Source organism: Chelon labrosus (assembly GCF_963514085.1).
Source record: "Chelon labrosus genome assembly, chromosome: 1".
NCBI classification, from domain to species: Eukaryota; Metazoa; Chordata; class Actinopteri; order Mugiliformes; family Mugilidae; genus Chelon; species Chelon labrosus.
This window is the reverse complement of record NC_140337.1, coordinates 1,574,245-1,591,472: the sequence shown is the minus strand read 5'-3', so window position 1 is coordinate 1,591,472 and position 17,228 is coordinate 1,574,245. Positions and strand designations below refer to the sequence as shown.

Here is a 17,228-nt window from a genome sequence, read left to right as displayed (position 1 = left end):
GGGGTCGTTCATGCAGTCACAATGTAAACTTAAGAGCAAGAAACTAACACAAGATAGAAAGTGAAGAAAGTTTCTGTTTGTGGGAGCTTAAGTGATTGTCAAGGACCGTCCTGCAGGTATACAGACAGTAGCTGGTCAGTGTTGCCTGATAACCTTTGACTTCTTGCTTTCACAGGTCAAAAGCTGACTTTGAGGTTAAGTGTAAAAGTCTTTTTTTTTTGGTGCAGTGTCAGTCAGACTTTAATGCAGATGGAATGCTTTCTAAGAGGGCTTTCTCCCACTGGATGTGATGTTTGTAATGAGAAAATAGTCTGAAATGAAAGAAGTATTTTGTGGTTTTAGATTGTCGGTCTGACAAGCAGCTAATTGAAACTCATAAAAATACATAACAAGATATCTGTACCTTGATTGATTCATTGCTTGACGGTGACACTAGATAAGCTGATTTACTGGCTTGTGGTTCGGCAGAAAATTGATCTTTTGGCTTTGGCTTGACAAATGTGCTGCATTTCCTTGTCATAAATTTGAAATACACTGAACATATGTGGGTTTTTGGACTGTTCCTTAAACAAAACAAGCAAACTGATGTTGTCTTCTTGGGTTCTAAAAATCTGTATGGCTCTCTGTGAAGGTTCTCACAGGTTCTCTATCGGTGGTTTCCACCTGAAACTTGTATGACTTGGCTCTGTAATACTCATTTGTCATTCGAGGATGTTCTGATTAACCTGATGGGGTCCTGTTTTCCACAATTAGTGATTCTCTGATGACCCGTTAATGTTCAGAGACTCCAGACTCCAGATGTTAATACGTTGGAGACAGATGTTGGCTTCCAAATTCATCATTATGGGTGTTTTTCACAGTTAACATATGCTTACTTAGGGTTTTATCGACCAAACTATTAACTGATGAATTGAGGAGATATTCGGCAGACTGATCAATGATGAAAGTACTCAGTAGTTTTAGCCAGTAGTTGGTCTTTATTTCTGGGGGGACCTTTCACCTAGAGTAATCTACGAGGCCACAATGACATACACAGACAAGTGTCAGAAGAATCCTTTTTTCTGGCCATAGGAAAACCTTTTAATGACCTTTCACCCCTGACCTCTGGTGGAAGATGGAGAGGAGTAAGCAAAGGGAAAACAAGGTATGATTGTGGAACTGAAGGATGACAGACAACAGCTTTCATGATAAAGGTAAAAACAGCTTTCTGTGAAAGCTTTAGTGAAACAAAGTCACTAAAAGAAAGGACAAAAGATAAAGACGGAGAGATGAGCACTGTGATGGGCAGGTGTCAAGATCCTCCATACTTCTACCTCCACAAAGATCCAAGATGGTGTCTTCCCTTTTATCATTTTAAACATCCTCCTGGCAGACTGAAAGAAAGAACACTTCACTGACAGATGTCAGTGAGGACTTTGTGTGGGGATGGTGGCCTTTGACCTCTGAGCTGAAATGAGGATTTAGCGAGAGAGTCAAGGAAACTTGGCAGAAGCAGCTGATGATGGACAGGTGTAAGAGCAATCTATTTTCCTTGGCGACTGTCTCAAGTACTTTTTCTGCTTTTGGTGACTTCTGAACTTTTAACTTGTGGTTTGGAGCGAAGGTCTGATGCTGGTATTAATCAGACTTTATAAATGTAAGATAAAATCCTTTCACTCAGCATAGCATCAGTGATTTTATTTGGAATTACTGTCCAAGCATCAAATTTTCTGAAGCAACTTCATCACTATTTTGTTGCCAGTTTCTCATTAATAGTTTTGTTTGCCAGTATCCTTGGAGTTCTTGGCCACGTCTTTTCATGTGAGTGAAGAAGACCAGAAAATAAAACATCATCAAGTCTGAAAGTGATTGATGCACCAGTAACAGAAAGTTACTGCTACTCAAATCCAAGAGAATATTTCTTACTTCACAGGTACAAGTAGTAAGCCACATTACAGGAACTCTTAAAGTGTTAAAGAACCAACCTTTGTGTGAATCTAAGCAGTTTGCTAAATACTGACCATGACAGTATTGATCTTTCAGAGTTAGTGGGTAACTTTCAGTTCAGTACGGCCACGATGTCCCGATCGGTATCGAAGAAGAAGAACCAAAATGACATGACTAAACATGGCAGCTGTGTCAGTCGACACTAATTTGTAAATGGTGCAATGTGGATGTTTGGTGAGGTGGTAGTAGAAGATCATCATTCAATACTACCAACTTGATTCAAAACCTCCAAAACAAGTCACAATGTGGAACGCATGAAGTACACTCAGGGAGAGAACAAGGCGTTGGATGACCAGAACATCTCTGGAGTAGAGAACAGAATCAGGGGCAAAAAAGCTTGATAGGGACCTTATGGGGGTCCCTAGCAACTAGTGATCTGCCATGCTCAGAACAAATCTCTTTAATGGTGCGTTCACACTATGAGCGACACAAAGCTACAACTCTGTGAGCACCGTGACATCATTGAAGGTTTTGTTTGATAGAGGAATTGGCTGCTTATGTAACATGGAAACAGGTGAAGCCAACGCATATGACTGGTGGTCACGTCATTGCGTCAGGAGTGTTCACACACGGTGAGTGTCTGGCGGCAGCAGCTTCTTGCCTCATATCATCGGTTTCCATTGAAAATGCACAAATGCCCTCTCATTGCTGGTGTGAGTGCACCACGGACACCTCAGTATTTGTTGCATATCTTGTCTGTGCCATATATTTACTTTGATGTCTCCAGATAGCTTTTCACATTTGTCCCATCATACACATACACATACACATTAAGGATACATAAAAACTGTCCAATTTATATGTAAAATATCACAAAAAACACTTAACAACCCCAGTGTACATTTTGATACATGTAGCCTGGATGAGCATAAATCCATCTTGAGCCTTCAATGGCCCCAGACGCAAATGTTTGTCTTAAAATATCAGTTTCTCAGTAAAAAGAACTGCTGCTGTACTTTTTTTTTTGGTTTTAAATTTCAACTGCGCTGAGAGTTTAACAGTGACAGCATGTGGATGGATGATTGATGACTAACAGAGAAGTCGGTAGAGGTGGACGGGTGCCAAAATGGCTGCTTTACTTGAAAAAAAAGTCCTGTCCACTTTCTCTTCGTTTAGCGACCTTTGACCTCTTGACTGACAGCTGAGAGAGCTCTCAGAGAAGTGATGGTAGAGAGAGAGAGAGAGAGTCGGCATCGACATCGACAGATGGAGGAAGCATAAGGAGGAGTGGAGGTCCGTAGAAGTAAACGAAATGTCCTAAAGATGCATTTTTGATCAATTTTCCCTTCTGGATGATTGATCTTTGCTTTGCACAGTTTCCTCATTGCCGAAACGTTACATAACCGTGGCCTCTGTTTGTGTGTGTGCTGAGTGCAAACATGATGAATTCTGTGTGACCCTGATGTTTGGCCATTAGAAACGGGAACACGGCAGTTCCCCGATGTTCCCAAACAAATAAATCCTGCCCACAGCCGGAATAACCATTAGCAAGTCTGCTAAACACTGAGGGGGAGGAGAAGAGGGGAGCGAGGGGGAAGTAAAGGAAAGATGGAGTGAGAAGTAAAGTTGACCTGGAGGGAATGAGGAGTAATGAAAGGAGGAGGAGGAATGGGAGGTAACAGAAAAGAAGAGGAGAGGACTGTAGATAGGATGGAGAGAGAAGAAACTAAAGAAGGAAGGAATGGAAGGATGAAAGAAGGAATAAAGTTCAAGTAGGAAGTTGTAGTTTTTCAAAAGAAAAGGGGTAAAAAGGGAAGGAACAAATGAAAGTGAGAGAAAATGGGAAGAATAGAGGGAGATAAAACTTAGGATGGGGAGATGGAAGGAAAAATAAGGTAAGAAGAGTGACTGAGGAGACAAGGAGGTAGGGAAGTGAAATTACAGCGGAGAAGAAGAGGGTGATGGGAAGGAACGTTAGAAGAAAGAATAAGAAGAAAAGTCGACTTGGAGAGGATGAGGAGTAAAGAAAGGAAGAGGAGGGTGGAGGATGGATGATGGAGAACGTGGAAACTAAAGAAGGGAGAGATGGAAGAAGGAATAAAGTTCAGAAAGGAAGTTGATACAAAAATGAGAAGAGGAAAGAGGCATCAGCTTGGTAAAAGAATGGAGAGATGGAGGTATGAGGATGGTTATAAACGGAGATAAAGAGCAAGTTGAGATGTGGAAGACGGGTGCATTTAATGAATGAGTAGGCAAGGGGGTGAATGAGGGTGAATGTGTAAATGGGGGGGTGGGAGAAGAGAGTAAAGAGTATGCAAATGGGGGTGATTGGGGAAAGAGGATGGAAGAGTACATTTTGTGGAAAAGGAATAAATGTCCTTCAACAACAAGGGGGAGAGAAAAGTAAATGGCTCAGTGAAAATATGGTAAGGATAAAAGGAAGGGCGAGAAGTGGAAGGAAGAATAGAGTAGTATGTCAGAAAAATATGAGCGGAGAGAGAGAGGGAAAGAGGAAGGGAAGAAAAATAAGATTGGAGAGATGGAAAATAGGTGCTTTTAGTGAAAGAGGAAACAAACAAGGAGCGAGGGAGTAAATGAGGGAGGAATGAGGGGAGAACAAGGGGAGTATAGATTAAGTGAAAGAGGGCGACGGACAAAATGGAGAGAGTAGAAACAAAAGAAAGAACGAGGGAGGGGAGGGCCGTGGGAGGTAAAGAACCCCATTAGGGCAGGAGAAATGAGAGAAAACAAACAAGAAATGTGAGGGCGACACATCACTTTGTTTTTCTGCTCGTCCCCCGCGTAAGAATAAGAGGAAGCAATAATCTGAGTGTGTGTGAGGAGACAGGAGCGATAGCACGGGGGGGGAGGTCACGGCGAGGTGAGAGAGGGGGAGCGAGACGGAGGGAGAAGTTCAGCTGGAGGTGAAGAGAGAGACCTGCCGTTTTCTCTGTGTGTGCAGGGTGAATCCAGGGTCAGGTTGTGTGTGCGTTTGCCAGAAGGACCTGCTGGCTCGCGTGTGGCTCGTTTTTTTTTTTTTTTTTTGGAGAGTCCATGCTCTCCTTTTTTTTCCTCAATTTTCATCAGTCTTTTCTGCCCGTCCTCTTCCCTCCTGTCCTCCCTTCTTGTTGCACTTCTACTGTTTGTGCCCTCCACTCATCCATCATCCTATCACTCCTCTGTCATTTCTCTGTTCATCAGCTTCATCAGTTGTGTTGTTGGTTCATAGTAATTGGTTAGCGTAGAGGTGACCCATGGACTGTCATCTGTTCTTTTTATCTCAACTTCCTCCCTTTGGTTTAAGTGAGGCCAGTATCCTGGGGATACAGGTGTCGCTATCTTGTGAGTTTGGAGCCAGAGTCTGTGAAGTGCTGTCTGATAGCGGAGCTACGTTATCAATGACCGGCCCATACTTCCTCTAAACTCACTGGCCTTAACATTTTGTTAATACTGCGCTCTGCTCTACCTCCACCAATTACAAAGAAGTATTAGATAACATACTGTACTTATATATATATATTTTTTTTTAAATCAAGCACCACTATAACCAATGGCTGACTTATTCTCCACAGTGTTTATGTTAGAGCATTGTTTTAGCTAGCTAGTTTATTACATTAATTCGCTTACAACCTCACTAAACAAACTCACCGAAAAGAAAAAAATGCAAAGATCCCTCAGATCCTCGAGGTTGGTCAGCACACTTTACAGCACACCTACTCATTTAGTACGTTTCAAATGTCCTACTCTCACTTTCCCATGGGACAGCTTCACTGCGCGGTTGTCGATGGCAACTTCCAGTCATCTTGATGTCATATCCCGTTGTTGTAGTGTCAAAACTAAAAAAGAGGCACTTGATTGTACGTCAGCATTATATTAACGACCTGAAATGACAGAAACCATCGTTGAAAAAATAATTATTTGATGTTTACTTTAGTGTTTTAATTTAAGTTGACTAACTGAAACTTCCAGGGGGTGGAGCTTATGACCCATCGTGCAGCCAGCCACCGGGGTTAGCTCCACATGCTTTGGCTTCACTTTAGAGGAGCTGTCATGAGGTCCACTTACTTCTTACAGGCTATGAGGTGATCTCACTCACTGGCTCACCTTTGCCCGTTCAATATGCTGAATCCAATGAAAAGCCAACGACGGTGGTCTGAATCATGTCGTTAGCCACTCATTTTTGGCCCTAGTTTTTCACATGTACCCTGCACTGTGACCACTGCCACCAGCCTTTCATCCAATTCAGCATGTTGAATCAGCTTAGTTAGATCGTTCGGTCACTGCCCAAAGTTCATGACCGTAGGTGAGGACTGGGACGTAGAACTTTGTCTTATGGCTCAGCTGCCTCTGAACCACGCTGGTTCGATACATTGCGGCGCATTCTCGGTCCGTCTATTGCCTCCATTTTAACCTTCACTCATGAACAACATACGACATATCTCTGAAGCTTGGGCCAGCAAGTCACCCACAGCTCGGAGAGAACAATCCACTGTTTTCTTTCAGAGCACAATGGCCACAAAAGAAGAGCATGAAATGTGAGCATATCCTTCTTCCGTCTTCTTTATCTTATCGTAATCCATGTCTTTAGCCTTTGGAAAGTCCTTTCTCCAAACCATAACCTGTGTCCTTGGGCAGTTTATGGTTAGGACCTTCCAAATAAGGATCTGTGGGATGTTTGCCATCATACTCTGGAAACTCATCGCACTGCCCCGAACCGAATCTAATTCTTACTGGAAACACCAACTGACACACATTGCCGTTAGCTACGTTAGCTACACAGTGCCGTCAGTTAAAGTTCAAATATTAGTAATAGCATTCATTTCCAAAATGAAGAACAGGCCACATATAGACACAACTGATAATTTCTCAGTGACGTTGAATTAAGCTTTTGAATGCCAGTCGATCGCAGCTTGGAATTTCATGCCGTGGTCATTGCCTCCTTTATCATTTCTGTCTTCAATTATCTTCATCTCCCTTCTTTTCCTCTCCTCTCATTCCTTTTCTCTTTCACCCTTATCCTCTTCAGCTTTCTTCACTTTCTCTTTCCTTCCCCTTGCCTGTTAATCCCTATCATCTCCTCTCTCCTAGTGCCCTTATTCCTTCCTTTTTATTTTTCCTCTCTTTCATCCTCAATCCTCATGAGAAACTTTACGTGGATCATTTGTTTTCTGTTATCTGTGATATAAAAATAAGGAAAGAGGGAAGGGGGAAAAAAAGATTTGAAGAGCGAGATGTACTGATTGTAATTCCAGAGTAAGGACAGCAGATAACATGAAAATCTCATAGATCTCGGCTGCCAGCTTATCTGCTTGTGTTGTTGTGTGTCGCTTTTAGTGTTACTTCCTGGAAACACACTTCTAGTACCTTTATACACACTCAGAGCAAAATGACAGATACCATTATAAAAAACTGATACAGTTCATGTCTAGGACTGCTCGCACCCGCATATCTGTACCTAATTAATATTTTGTGCTTTGTGTAACACACACCTTTACCTGTGTTTGTATTTGTTTATATGGGAGGATAAGCTGGTCAGACGTCAGTCGTGAAAGGGAATTGTAAGTCCAAAGGAACCAACTTGTCTTGTAGTTTGAGCTATTCACTCAACGTAGAAAATATTTAGGACACCTCCTGCTTTCAAGAATAACTCTGATGACCTCAGTCAGTTACTTAACAGGTTTTTATCTCCTCTGTTGTCCAGGACATTGTTAAACTGCATTCTCTCCAAATTCTCCAAAGGTTCAGACATGAATAAACCGGTCAGGATTAGTTTAGATTAACAGCAACATGTTTGAACTTAGACATCCAGCAAAATACTCCTTTGTGGTGCGGTGTTAAATAACTCCAAAACAAAATACATGTAGTGTACGAGGAGACAACTTGGCATTTTATGTCGTGCAAACTTGCGCCTGGTACCTTACATGGCTTTGAGACTTGCTGAAGCACATCTGTTGTTTTTACCTCTCTGGACCAGAATCACAACTTTATTTTACACCTCTTTTCATAACTGGCAATTGATTTGGCTGAAGATTTAATTTTCTACTATCTTACGTTTCTTAATTTCTTCAGTTTCAGTAGATTCTAATGGTAGATAACAAAGATGGCTACTGTGTGAATGGAAGTTGACAGATGTGAAGCCAGACATTTGGATCTGCGTCAGATCTACACCTTACCTTGTTGTGCTCCTCTGTGGAAATTAGGGATGCCCCAATCAAGTCTTCTGCCCCCTGATCCAATACCGATCTTTTAACATTGAGTATCGGCCGATACTAGTCCCAATCGAATCTTAGATAAACAAAAATGTTGTGGCAAACATCCGCATTGGATGATTTAGTTGTTGTTAGTTGCTGTCTGACTGACTTCGTATTCCAGAGTGAAGTTCCGAAACAGAAGAAGAAGATGCGTTTTAGCGGCGTAAATACAGAACGATTCTGACATGCTCGTATAAATGCTACAACATAGGCTCTGTGTCAATTGGTTTAGAATAAACCAAGCTCTACAGGAACTTGGATGTCAATTACACGCTGTAGGTATAGCATAGCTGTCAGAGCTTAATGAAATTCATTTTATTTTATATCTTATTCTTCTTTGTCCCTGTTAATTAAAAAAAAAATTGTAGTTATTAACAACTAAGAAGGACTATTGACACAGACTTATCAGACAGCTGATTCAGCACAAATCTGATGTTTATGCTCTCAAGACTTACAGTATAGTCACTTGACTGACTGAACTCTATTGCTGTTTGTGGCACATACAGGTACATACAAATACAAGAGCAAAGAGGTGAACAAATGAAAAACAAGAGCAAAGGAGGTGTAGTCTTCTTCTAAATGGCCCACATTTCAAACTGTTGCATAACCTACTGCTGCCCTGCTGAACTCTACCTCAGACACACACACAGGCCCAGGCAGGCAAAGCTGTAAGCCTGCTAACAAACACACATACTCCATCTCTCTATCTCTGTCTGCAAAAAACACACACATATACATATAGATATAGATATAGATATAGATATGTGTGTGCGTGTGTGTGTGTGTGTGTGTGCAGGGAGCCCCAGTGAACTCTGGGTAACACCAAACACACACAGATCCAGAGAGAGAAACCATATGTGAGCGAGGGATGAAAGAAGAGGAGGAGGGGAGGAGGAGGGAAGCAGTACAGAGGGATGGAGAGCAAAACCACATGTAGGGGGGGGAGAGAATGAAAGAGTAAAGATGGAAAGCGACACAGATGGAGAGGAATGGATAACACAGAAAGAGAGGGTAAAGGAAGGGCAGATGAAGATGGATAGATAAGAGCGAGAAAAGGGGATAGACGAGTGTTAAGCGATGGAGGTGCCCTGTTAGGTAAACAGGAGGCAGAAAGAGGAGGATGGAGGAGGCATTCTTGCTCAATATTAAAGATGCCAAATTTTGGTCCTAATGTGATAAATGCTAAAATAAAGACCAGTTACCAGTTACCATTTGTGAAATCTCGTTTAATGATGTCCGTCAACATTACGCTGTTAGTGTCTTTCCAAATTAGGTCTTAGCTTTGCAGTAGCCTCTCTGGTCAATGCGAGCTACATCTATGGGAAGCTGCATGTCAGGCGATACAGATTCAAGTATTTTGTTTAAGACAGCTGATATAAACAAACCTTTGGCTCTGAAAGCCTGATTCCGTCGTAAACTTTACTAATCTCTTCCTCAAAACTGACAGTTCTTCTCATATTCTTTAGCTTTGAAGCAAATTTCACATCCCCCTGCTCTTTAACTGGTTACCAACTCTTACTCAACATGTTGGCAGTGTCTGAGTCAACAATCTGCTGGATGATGCTGGTGTTTATGTTGCTCAATCGATGATACCGTGATAATCCTCCAGGATTTTCAGTGAACAGAAACCCTTCCTCTACCTCTGTCTTTATCTAGTTACTGGAACTGTTCACTCAGTGGGATTGGACGACCTACCTGGCTGACTATGGCAAGCCCACCTGCAAATACCTGAGAGTCAACCCACACACTGCACTGGCCCTGCTGGAGAAGTGAGTAGTCATCCGTTCATTCATCATTCTAGTCATCCGTTCATTCATCATTCTTCACCACACATTCTTGTTTGTTTGCTGCATAAAAGGGCTGGGTTAATTTCTGGGTTGTTGAAAGTCACTGAAGGGTGGGGAAAACGGGGTTGTGCAGTGGCAGCGTGGAGGGGGGTGACTCCAGGACGCTGGAATTCACTGTTAAGCCTTCTAGTGGTGTTGTGGGCCTAACTTAACGAAACATCGGTGAAGGGAGGTGCCCACTTGAAAACCCCAATGACATGCTGCATACTGCTGTTGACTAGGCCAGCTATCTGGTGTCTTCATGCTGGTTGGTAGCGATATTTCTTTGTTTAGCTGCTGAGTGGGCTGTACAAGCCAGCAGCATTTATTTAGTTCATTTTTCAGAAACACACCGTTCTGCACTCTTTCTGAGGAGATCCCTTACACTCTGGTTAGCCTAGCTTAGCATAAACACTTGCAGCAGGGGGAAACGGTTAGCATTGTCGTGTCTAGTCCCTCAAGTTCACAAAATCAAACGTGATGTCTGGTTTGATAATCCCATACATAAACAGAAATGTAAGGTTGAAGACGTAGACATAGACTTGAGAAGAAAAATGCAATGACTGTGCACCTTCCTCGCAATTTGTTATTGAGAAAAGCTTTCAAAATGTTAAATTGGTTTTGCACAAATCGAGCAGTCTAGATTCAATATGTTCGTCCGTGAGATTTAGAGGAGATGAATTTGTTTTTTGGAAGGTTCAAAGCTAGGAACCCCTTCCCTTCTTTCAGGCTTAATGCTAAGCTAGACCAACCATGCCCTGAATTCTAATTTTCTCATATGCTGCCTTCAACCGGGGTCAGGTTCAGGAGCCATGCGAACAATGCACACTTGTGGCATTCACTGTCTTGTGAAAGGAAATTTTCATAGATAGATTTTCTGAAAAAAAAATGTTGGTATTCTGTACAGACACACAAGTGCACAGGTATAAATGCTTTAACCGGCGTAGCCCCCTACGGCTTAAGCTCTGTGTAGACCAGTTGCAGGTGTATAAACTAAGCTTTACAACTGATGCTACGACTTCAACCCCAAGCGTACATGACTTCTTACATCATAACCACAAGTTTACGAGGTCCTTGAAGGCAGCATTACTCATCAAAAGAAAGCAAACAGGTGTATTTCTTTTAATGGGGAAAAAAAAACAGCCCTCCTTTAGACCACTGCTTGAGTGTTTGAGAACTGGACTGTAGAGTTTTTTGAGAAGACGTTTCAGCACTCATCCGAGTAGCTCCTTTAGTTCTAGGGGACTGGTGGGAACTTCCTAGTCCAGTTGCCCCTTTTAAACCCTTTTTTGGATACACCATGACCTGGATGACTGAGAACCTTCACATTCATCTATCTTTATCTCAATCTCAGCTGCTCTTTTCTGTCTCCTGTCTCTGTCATGTTGTGACAGGTTATTTAAGCCGTGAGTATCCCCTCTGCTCTGTGTGTGTATGGCATGTATACTACAGTGTGTGTGTGTGTGCAAGGGACAAATGCTTGTTTTTAAGAGGGTGTGTGAAATCTCACCTTTGGGATTGAAACGCACGCACACACACACCCCGAGCACAAAAAGAAATAACAATAAACTCATGTCGTGATAATACTGATGTCTATCGGTGTGGCCGTTGAAGATGGGATGTTATCGCTGTAACAACACCCACAACCCGTATCTGTGCAGCATCGGTGTAGTGCCTGATTATAGAGCCTCACCTGATATGAAAATAGTGACGATACACACAACCTGCATGATTTAACACGCGTACATGGTCACACACACTGACACTGAGCAAGCACCAACTTTTAAAGACTTCAAGCTAAACACACAGTCGTATGATCTTCCGTTGTTCACTACAGTATCATCGACCTGCCATGATCAGGGTCAGTGGTTGTCTCTCCAGAGAGCCCGGGCCCGGTGGTCTCTCTGTGGCCAGCAGGAAGCACCATGCTGGGACTTGTCTGGTCTGCTGAGTCCTTAAACTTCCTGGAGTTCTATAACAGTCCAGTGTTCTGTGACAGGACACAATCAGATGTGACAATGAGCCCACAAATGCCGCAGTTTAAAGCCAAAATGACTATTCATCTTGAACAGGTGGCCACAGCTGAGATTTGTGTTTTACTGAGCATGCTCGTACAATTGCGCCCTTGTGTGAATGCAATAAATAAATGACTCCCTGGTTTACTTAATACCATTCACACGCTGACTTTGTCATGTTTGGTTTCTTATAATAATCTTGTTTTTCCTTCTTTATTGTTTCCCTTCCACATCTCTCTCCATCCACCTCTTTGTATTTTCTGTCTCCAGAATGAAGGAGACGAGCAGAAAGAACAACGTCTTCGCCCAGTTTAGGAAGACGGACAGGGACAGACAGAAACTCATTGACACCATCATCAAACAGCTGCGCAACCTCATTGCTCAGCACCACACCTAAAGCAAGCCAGGTGATTGGCCAGCAAGCCCTAAGCCGCCATCCATTCGGCCGATTTGAACCATCCAGCAACTGGGGTCCAGTCTGTGCACATTAACGTCGGTGGACTTTCAACAGCCAGTCCAACCTCAGACGAAGCTCACTGGATAACAAGCTGGTATCGTGCTGTTTCCAGCTAACATACATATTAACTAAAGATCAACCCTTCACAAAAGCAGCTATAGGTCTAGTTGGTTTCTTCACATCCATATCGACTGAACTGACTAATTTGGCTCCTCTAAGTTAAATTCACGCCAACTAACTTTATGCCAACAGCTGTTAATGAGATATTTAATATATAAGAGACCAACAACAAACAGAGCATATCTGTAAAACGATTACTATGTGTCATAGGTGTACGCTGGCCTACCACTTCAACTCTAAATGTCTATGCTGGAAATCTGTGTCAGTGTCCAGCTTTATCACGGCATCGCTGAGAGTTTCTTAAAAGTGAAACGATACATGTGTGAACCATTTCAGTGACTTTGAGGCTAGCTTTCCACCTCCCTTCTTTGTGCTTAATGCTAAGCTAGACACCTCATTTTGTCATGTGCTGCCTTCAAATGGGGTCTTGTTCGCCACTAGAAAAGTCCCCAAAACACAGCTTCCTTTGTGATATTCACATGATCATAAGAGAACGTTTGCATAAACATACAAGTTCACTAGTTGTAGGTTATTGATTTTTTTTCCAGTAAATGAGCATTGCTTGGTCAAAACTTACCGACTAAACAACTAATCTGTTGTTGGCTTGTGTCTCTTCATCAGATTTATTGATAGGAAGGAAATCCTCATTCTTTAACTTCATCTGAGACAAGTAAGGGGAGTGAAATGTATCAGTTTTACATTTTTTGTCATTACATTCGTCTTCTAATTTTGTAAGAAAATGTCCTGTTCCCATGAAACTGTGTTGCTGGATGCTGTCAGGCTTTGTTATCAAGCTTCCTGTTTGAAGTCATGCGAGAATCTAGGTGAGTTTTTAGTTAGATAAGAGATCATAGATTTGTGTCACAACCTTCCGGTTTTCTCTCCTTGCATTTATCCAAGCTGGTCCCGTCCAAACTTTAACTCTCTAACGTCACTGCGGCACAATAAGAGAACGTATTGAATGTACATCAGAGAGATTCAACGTCGTTTTCTGTTGCGAAATAGCCAGAGAAGCACTGAGATGAAAACGCTGAATGTTACTGCAGGATCCAGTATCCCTATCCTGGGAGGGATGCAACACGGCAGCCCTTTTCCCCTTTTAACATACAACCTGCAAACACTTGAATTTGGGGTTTGGGGTGAAGTGGGGTTATCGTCCAAACATGGCAACTCATTGTTTCCCCCTGTTAACTGGAGCTGAGTGGTTGAGCATTTTTCTACTCGTCATGTACAAATAACTGTCTTAAAGAGGGGGATAATGCTCCAACTTGGCAACTGTTGTAAAATGTACACCACTCTATTGAGAGGTGACTATTGTGTATCGAAACCAATGTATTAATGCAAATGTCTTCCATAAATATATGCCAAGCTGTGTGTGTAGTGAGGCTTTGTTTTACACACACAAGCCTTTGATTCATTGAAGCACAATTATTTCACTCTTGAACTTTTAGGGGTCTTTTCACTCTTTGTGTTGCTGTTTTTCCTCGAACTCGGGTGCAATAGTAAGCATTGGAAACCGCAGCAAGATTGTTTGCGTTGAACGTGGTGCTTTGTAAAAGGGAGTCCGACCTACGACGTATGTCTGAAGGGAATTTTTAAGTCTTCCTCGAGCAGTCGCCATGTATTTTTGATTTACTGTGGGACATCTTTTGTGTTTCTGTGGGTGTGTTCACTTCATTTTCATCCATCTTTAGCTGAGTGTAAGTTTAGAAAGGGAACTCGGCCGTCGGTATTGAATGTGCCTTTGCTGTATTTTTGTTATTTTTCCTGGTAATAAAGCAGCAACACTGCAGTGTTCGGACTCTGGACACAGTTAACCAAATGTTCCACAGAAGACGCTGACGGCGATGGGCCCCATGTTCATCCTGAATGCCTTTTTCATTTACTTTGAGAAGTTTTCCAATTATTCCAGTTGCAGTAAAAGATCCGACCCAGCCGCTCGGTTTGTTAGACGTCTTTGACTCAGTTCAGTCTCCTGCTCGTGTCCAGAGTCTACTCACCACAGCTGCTGTTGCTTCTTTCTTTTTTTTTATGGAGCAGAATTTGTTATTGAGACAGAAGCACTGTTCACGCTGTATTATTAAAACCACTAATGAATGAAACAAAAATACTAATAAAGTTGTGAAAAATGCCAACACATAAACAGAAAACTGTTGAATATTTTGTGTGCTGAGGTTTCTTTGAGCTAAGGCACTCTGAGCTGATGGGATAACTCGTTTAACATAGGTAGACTTTTAGTTTAAAATATTTAGTTTCCACTTAAAGACAGAGTTCAATTTACTTTGTGATACAGCATAAAAAATATGTTTCAGATATCTGCTTCTTCCCTTCGAGCTGTTTGCCAGTGTTTCCGCTCCAACTCTAAGCTAATTCCAAAATGTTCAAAGACAGACGGCCAGCAACCTGTGAGGCCATCCACCTGTCAGCTTTAAGCCTAGGTAGATTTTAAACAGGTGAGTTATTAAAAAGTTATATATACACCGATCAGCCGCAACATTAAAACCACTGACAGGAGAAGTAAATAACACTGACCTTGTGACAATCCAATGTTCTGCTGGGAATCTTTACTGGAAAGTACTTTGATAAGCTATTGCTTTAGAAGCACAAATGTTATATATGTAATTATATATTTCATATATAATTCTAAGAACCCTCACAATGCTAAAATGTTCAGACAACGTTTATAAATACATTGCTGCTACTCTTCTGTCCATTACCACATGAAGCCCACCCAAATGATTTGATTGCTTTCCTGGATCATAATTAGTTCCCACCGAAGTTCTTCCAGAATAACTTTACAAATTTTGTGGGCGGGGGAAGTCGGGCTAGATTCCAGGCTAACTTAAAATTCAAACCTCTGCCAGTTGCGATAATATACTAAGTAGAAGCTTGTATTAAACTGAAAAACCAAAAGTACCTTGCACATGTACTTGGTGTAGTTGCCTTCAGCAGCTGGAAACAGCTGGAACGTCACAGAGTCACTGGCTGATAAAACCAGAAAAGAAAAAATCATGACTCTCTCTCTCTCGCCCACACTGCCCAGCTCCACGACCTCTGACCTCTCACACAGCAGAAGACGTCTGCTGTGTGGGATGTGTTTAACAAGTTTTCTGCGTGCGTGCGCGTTGGCGCTGCAGGTGGGAGATGTGTGTGTGTTCACTGGAGGGTAGCGACGCAGATCCAAAGCAACACAAACTCTCTGCGTGCAATTCAATTCAATTCAATTTTATTTATATAGCGTCAATAACAATACAAATCGTCTCAAGACGCTTTACAAAAACCCGGCCTGAAACCCCCAGAGCAAGCCTGATCGGGTTTCCTCCTCCAAGCCCAGGCGTCAAGTGTGTGTGTGTTCCCAGTAGTCTATAGTAAAGCAATGGAGCGCTCAAACCTCACAAAACCATTGTGAACTCTCTCCAAATTTGTGTATTTCCTCTTGTCAACATTTTCTCTGAAACACAGATTGAGCCAAATTCCTCGAATGCCTCCATCTGCTCTTTGTCATATGAACTCTTTCTGACCTATAAAGCAAAAGGAGAAGCATCGTCTAATTCAGAGTCAGTGAGTCAGTCGTTACTCGATCTCTACTGAGGAGGAGCTGACTCCTCAGATTTTAGTTCCTCTTTTGGATTCTTTTTTTGTTTTGGGGTCACTAGTTGAGTTTGAAATTTCGAAGACATCTCCAGAGATTACTATACACAGTAGAAGAGCCGACTACAATTGTCAGTTTTCGACAACTGAGTCCTCATCACCTTAAGTGCAAAAAGCGTTTCCGACTTACAGAATGTTAAAGTTGCTATAATCCATAATTTTACATAAACTGGATTAATTAACTGCGCCACCTGCACAGCACCAAACCAAGGACAAATGAGTCACGATAATGATCAACATAATAAATTCCCAATGACTCCAGACCAAAAAAAATAAATGTTTACCTGTTTCATCTGATATGTCCAACATCCTCTCATTGCGTCTTCTCATTTCTTACATTAAGTTACCAGGTCATGCTAAACTGTTAGCGTCAGTGGCTCTAGCCAACAGTTGCCTAGCAGCAGTCTATTTACACTTTCCAGCTGATTTTACCACTTGAACGCCAAGAATTTTGTGTACATGACTTCCCATGTCGTAACCAGCCATAATAAATGGCAACACCCATTTTGGCATCATGAAATGGGTGCTGAAATGGTGACACATTGTCCCACTTTTCCATTTTGGACTGTGATCAAATGCAAGAAATATCAGGTTTGAAATATTAAGAGAGTAAAGTAGGACAGGTTTGACTGCAGTTTAAGACTTTGATATCACTTTCCCTGTGTGTCTTGGACTTTCTTTTCTGTTACAAGGCTCAGACACATTCATATTGAAAGTGTTTCAGTGAGTTTTTGCAATTATTTCTGCAGTGCACTCACACTGCTGTATACAAGACATGTTACAGTATGATAAAAGCACCAGCTGCAGCACGTGTGTTATCTCATTATTACCTGTCTGACAGCGGCATGTCTCCAAATCATGAGGTCTGGCAAGGGTGAGAAGAAGCAGATCTGTTAAACACACACGAGCATCCAGACTCCAATAAAGCAATCTTCACGTTTCCTCTGCTGTCTTTTGTCTCTTTAAGAGGAGCCAAACACAT

At 42.0% G+C, this 17,228-nt stretch overlaps 1 protein-coding gene across 1 annotated transcript in view; it reads left to right on the top strand.

The window, feature by feature from the left end:
• The window catches only part of exoc6b (exocyst complex component 6B), a 111,319-nt gene extending 96,584 nt beyond the window's left edge, over nucleotides 1-14,735 (top strand). The window contains exons 21-22 of the mRNA XM_084548407.1: nucleotides 9,834-9,946; nucleotides 12,289-14,735. Of these exons, the coding sequence (XP_084404533.1) occupies nucleotides 9,834-9,946; nucleotides 12,289-12,415 (240 nt within the window). The 3' untranslated portion in view covers nucleotides 12,416-14,735. The remainder of the gene's footprint in view (nucleotides 1-9,833; nucleotides 9,947-12,288) is intronic.
• Nucleotides 14,736-17,228: the final 2,493 nt, after the last annotated feature.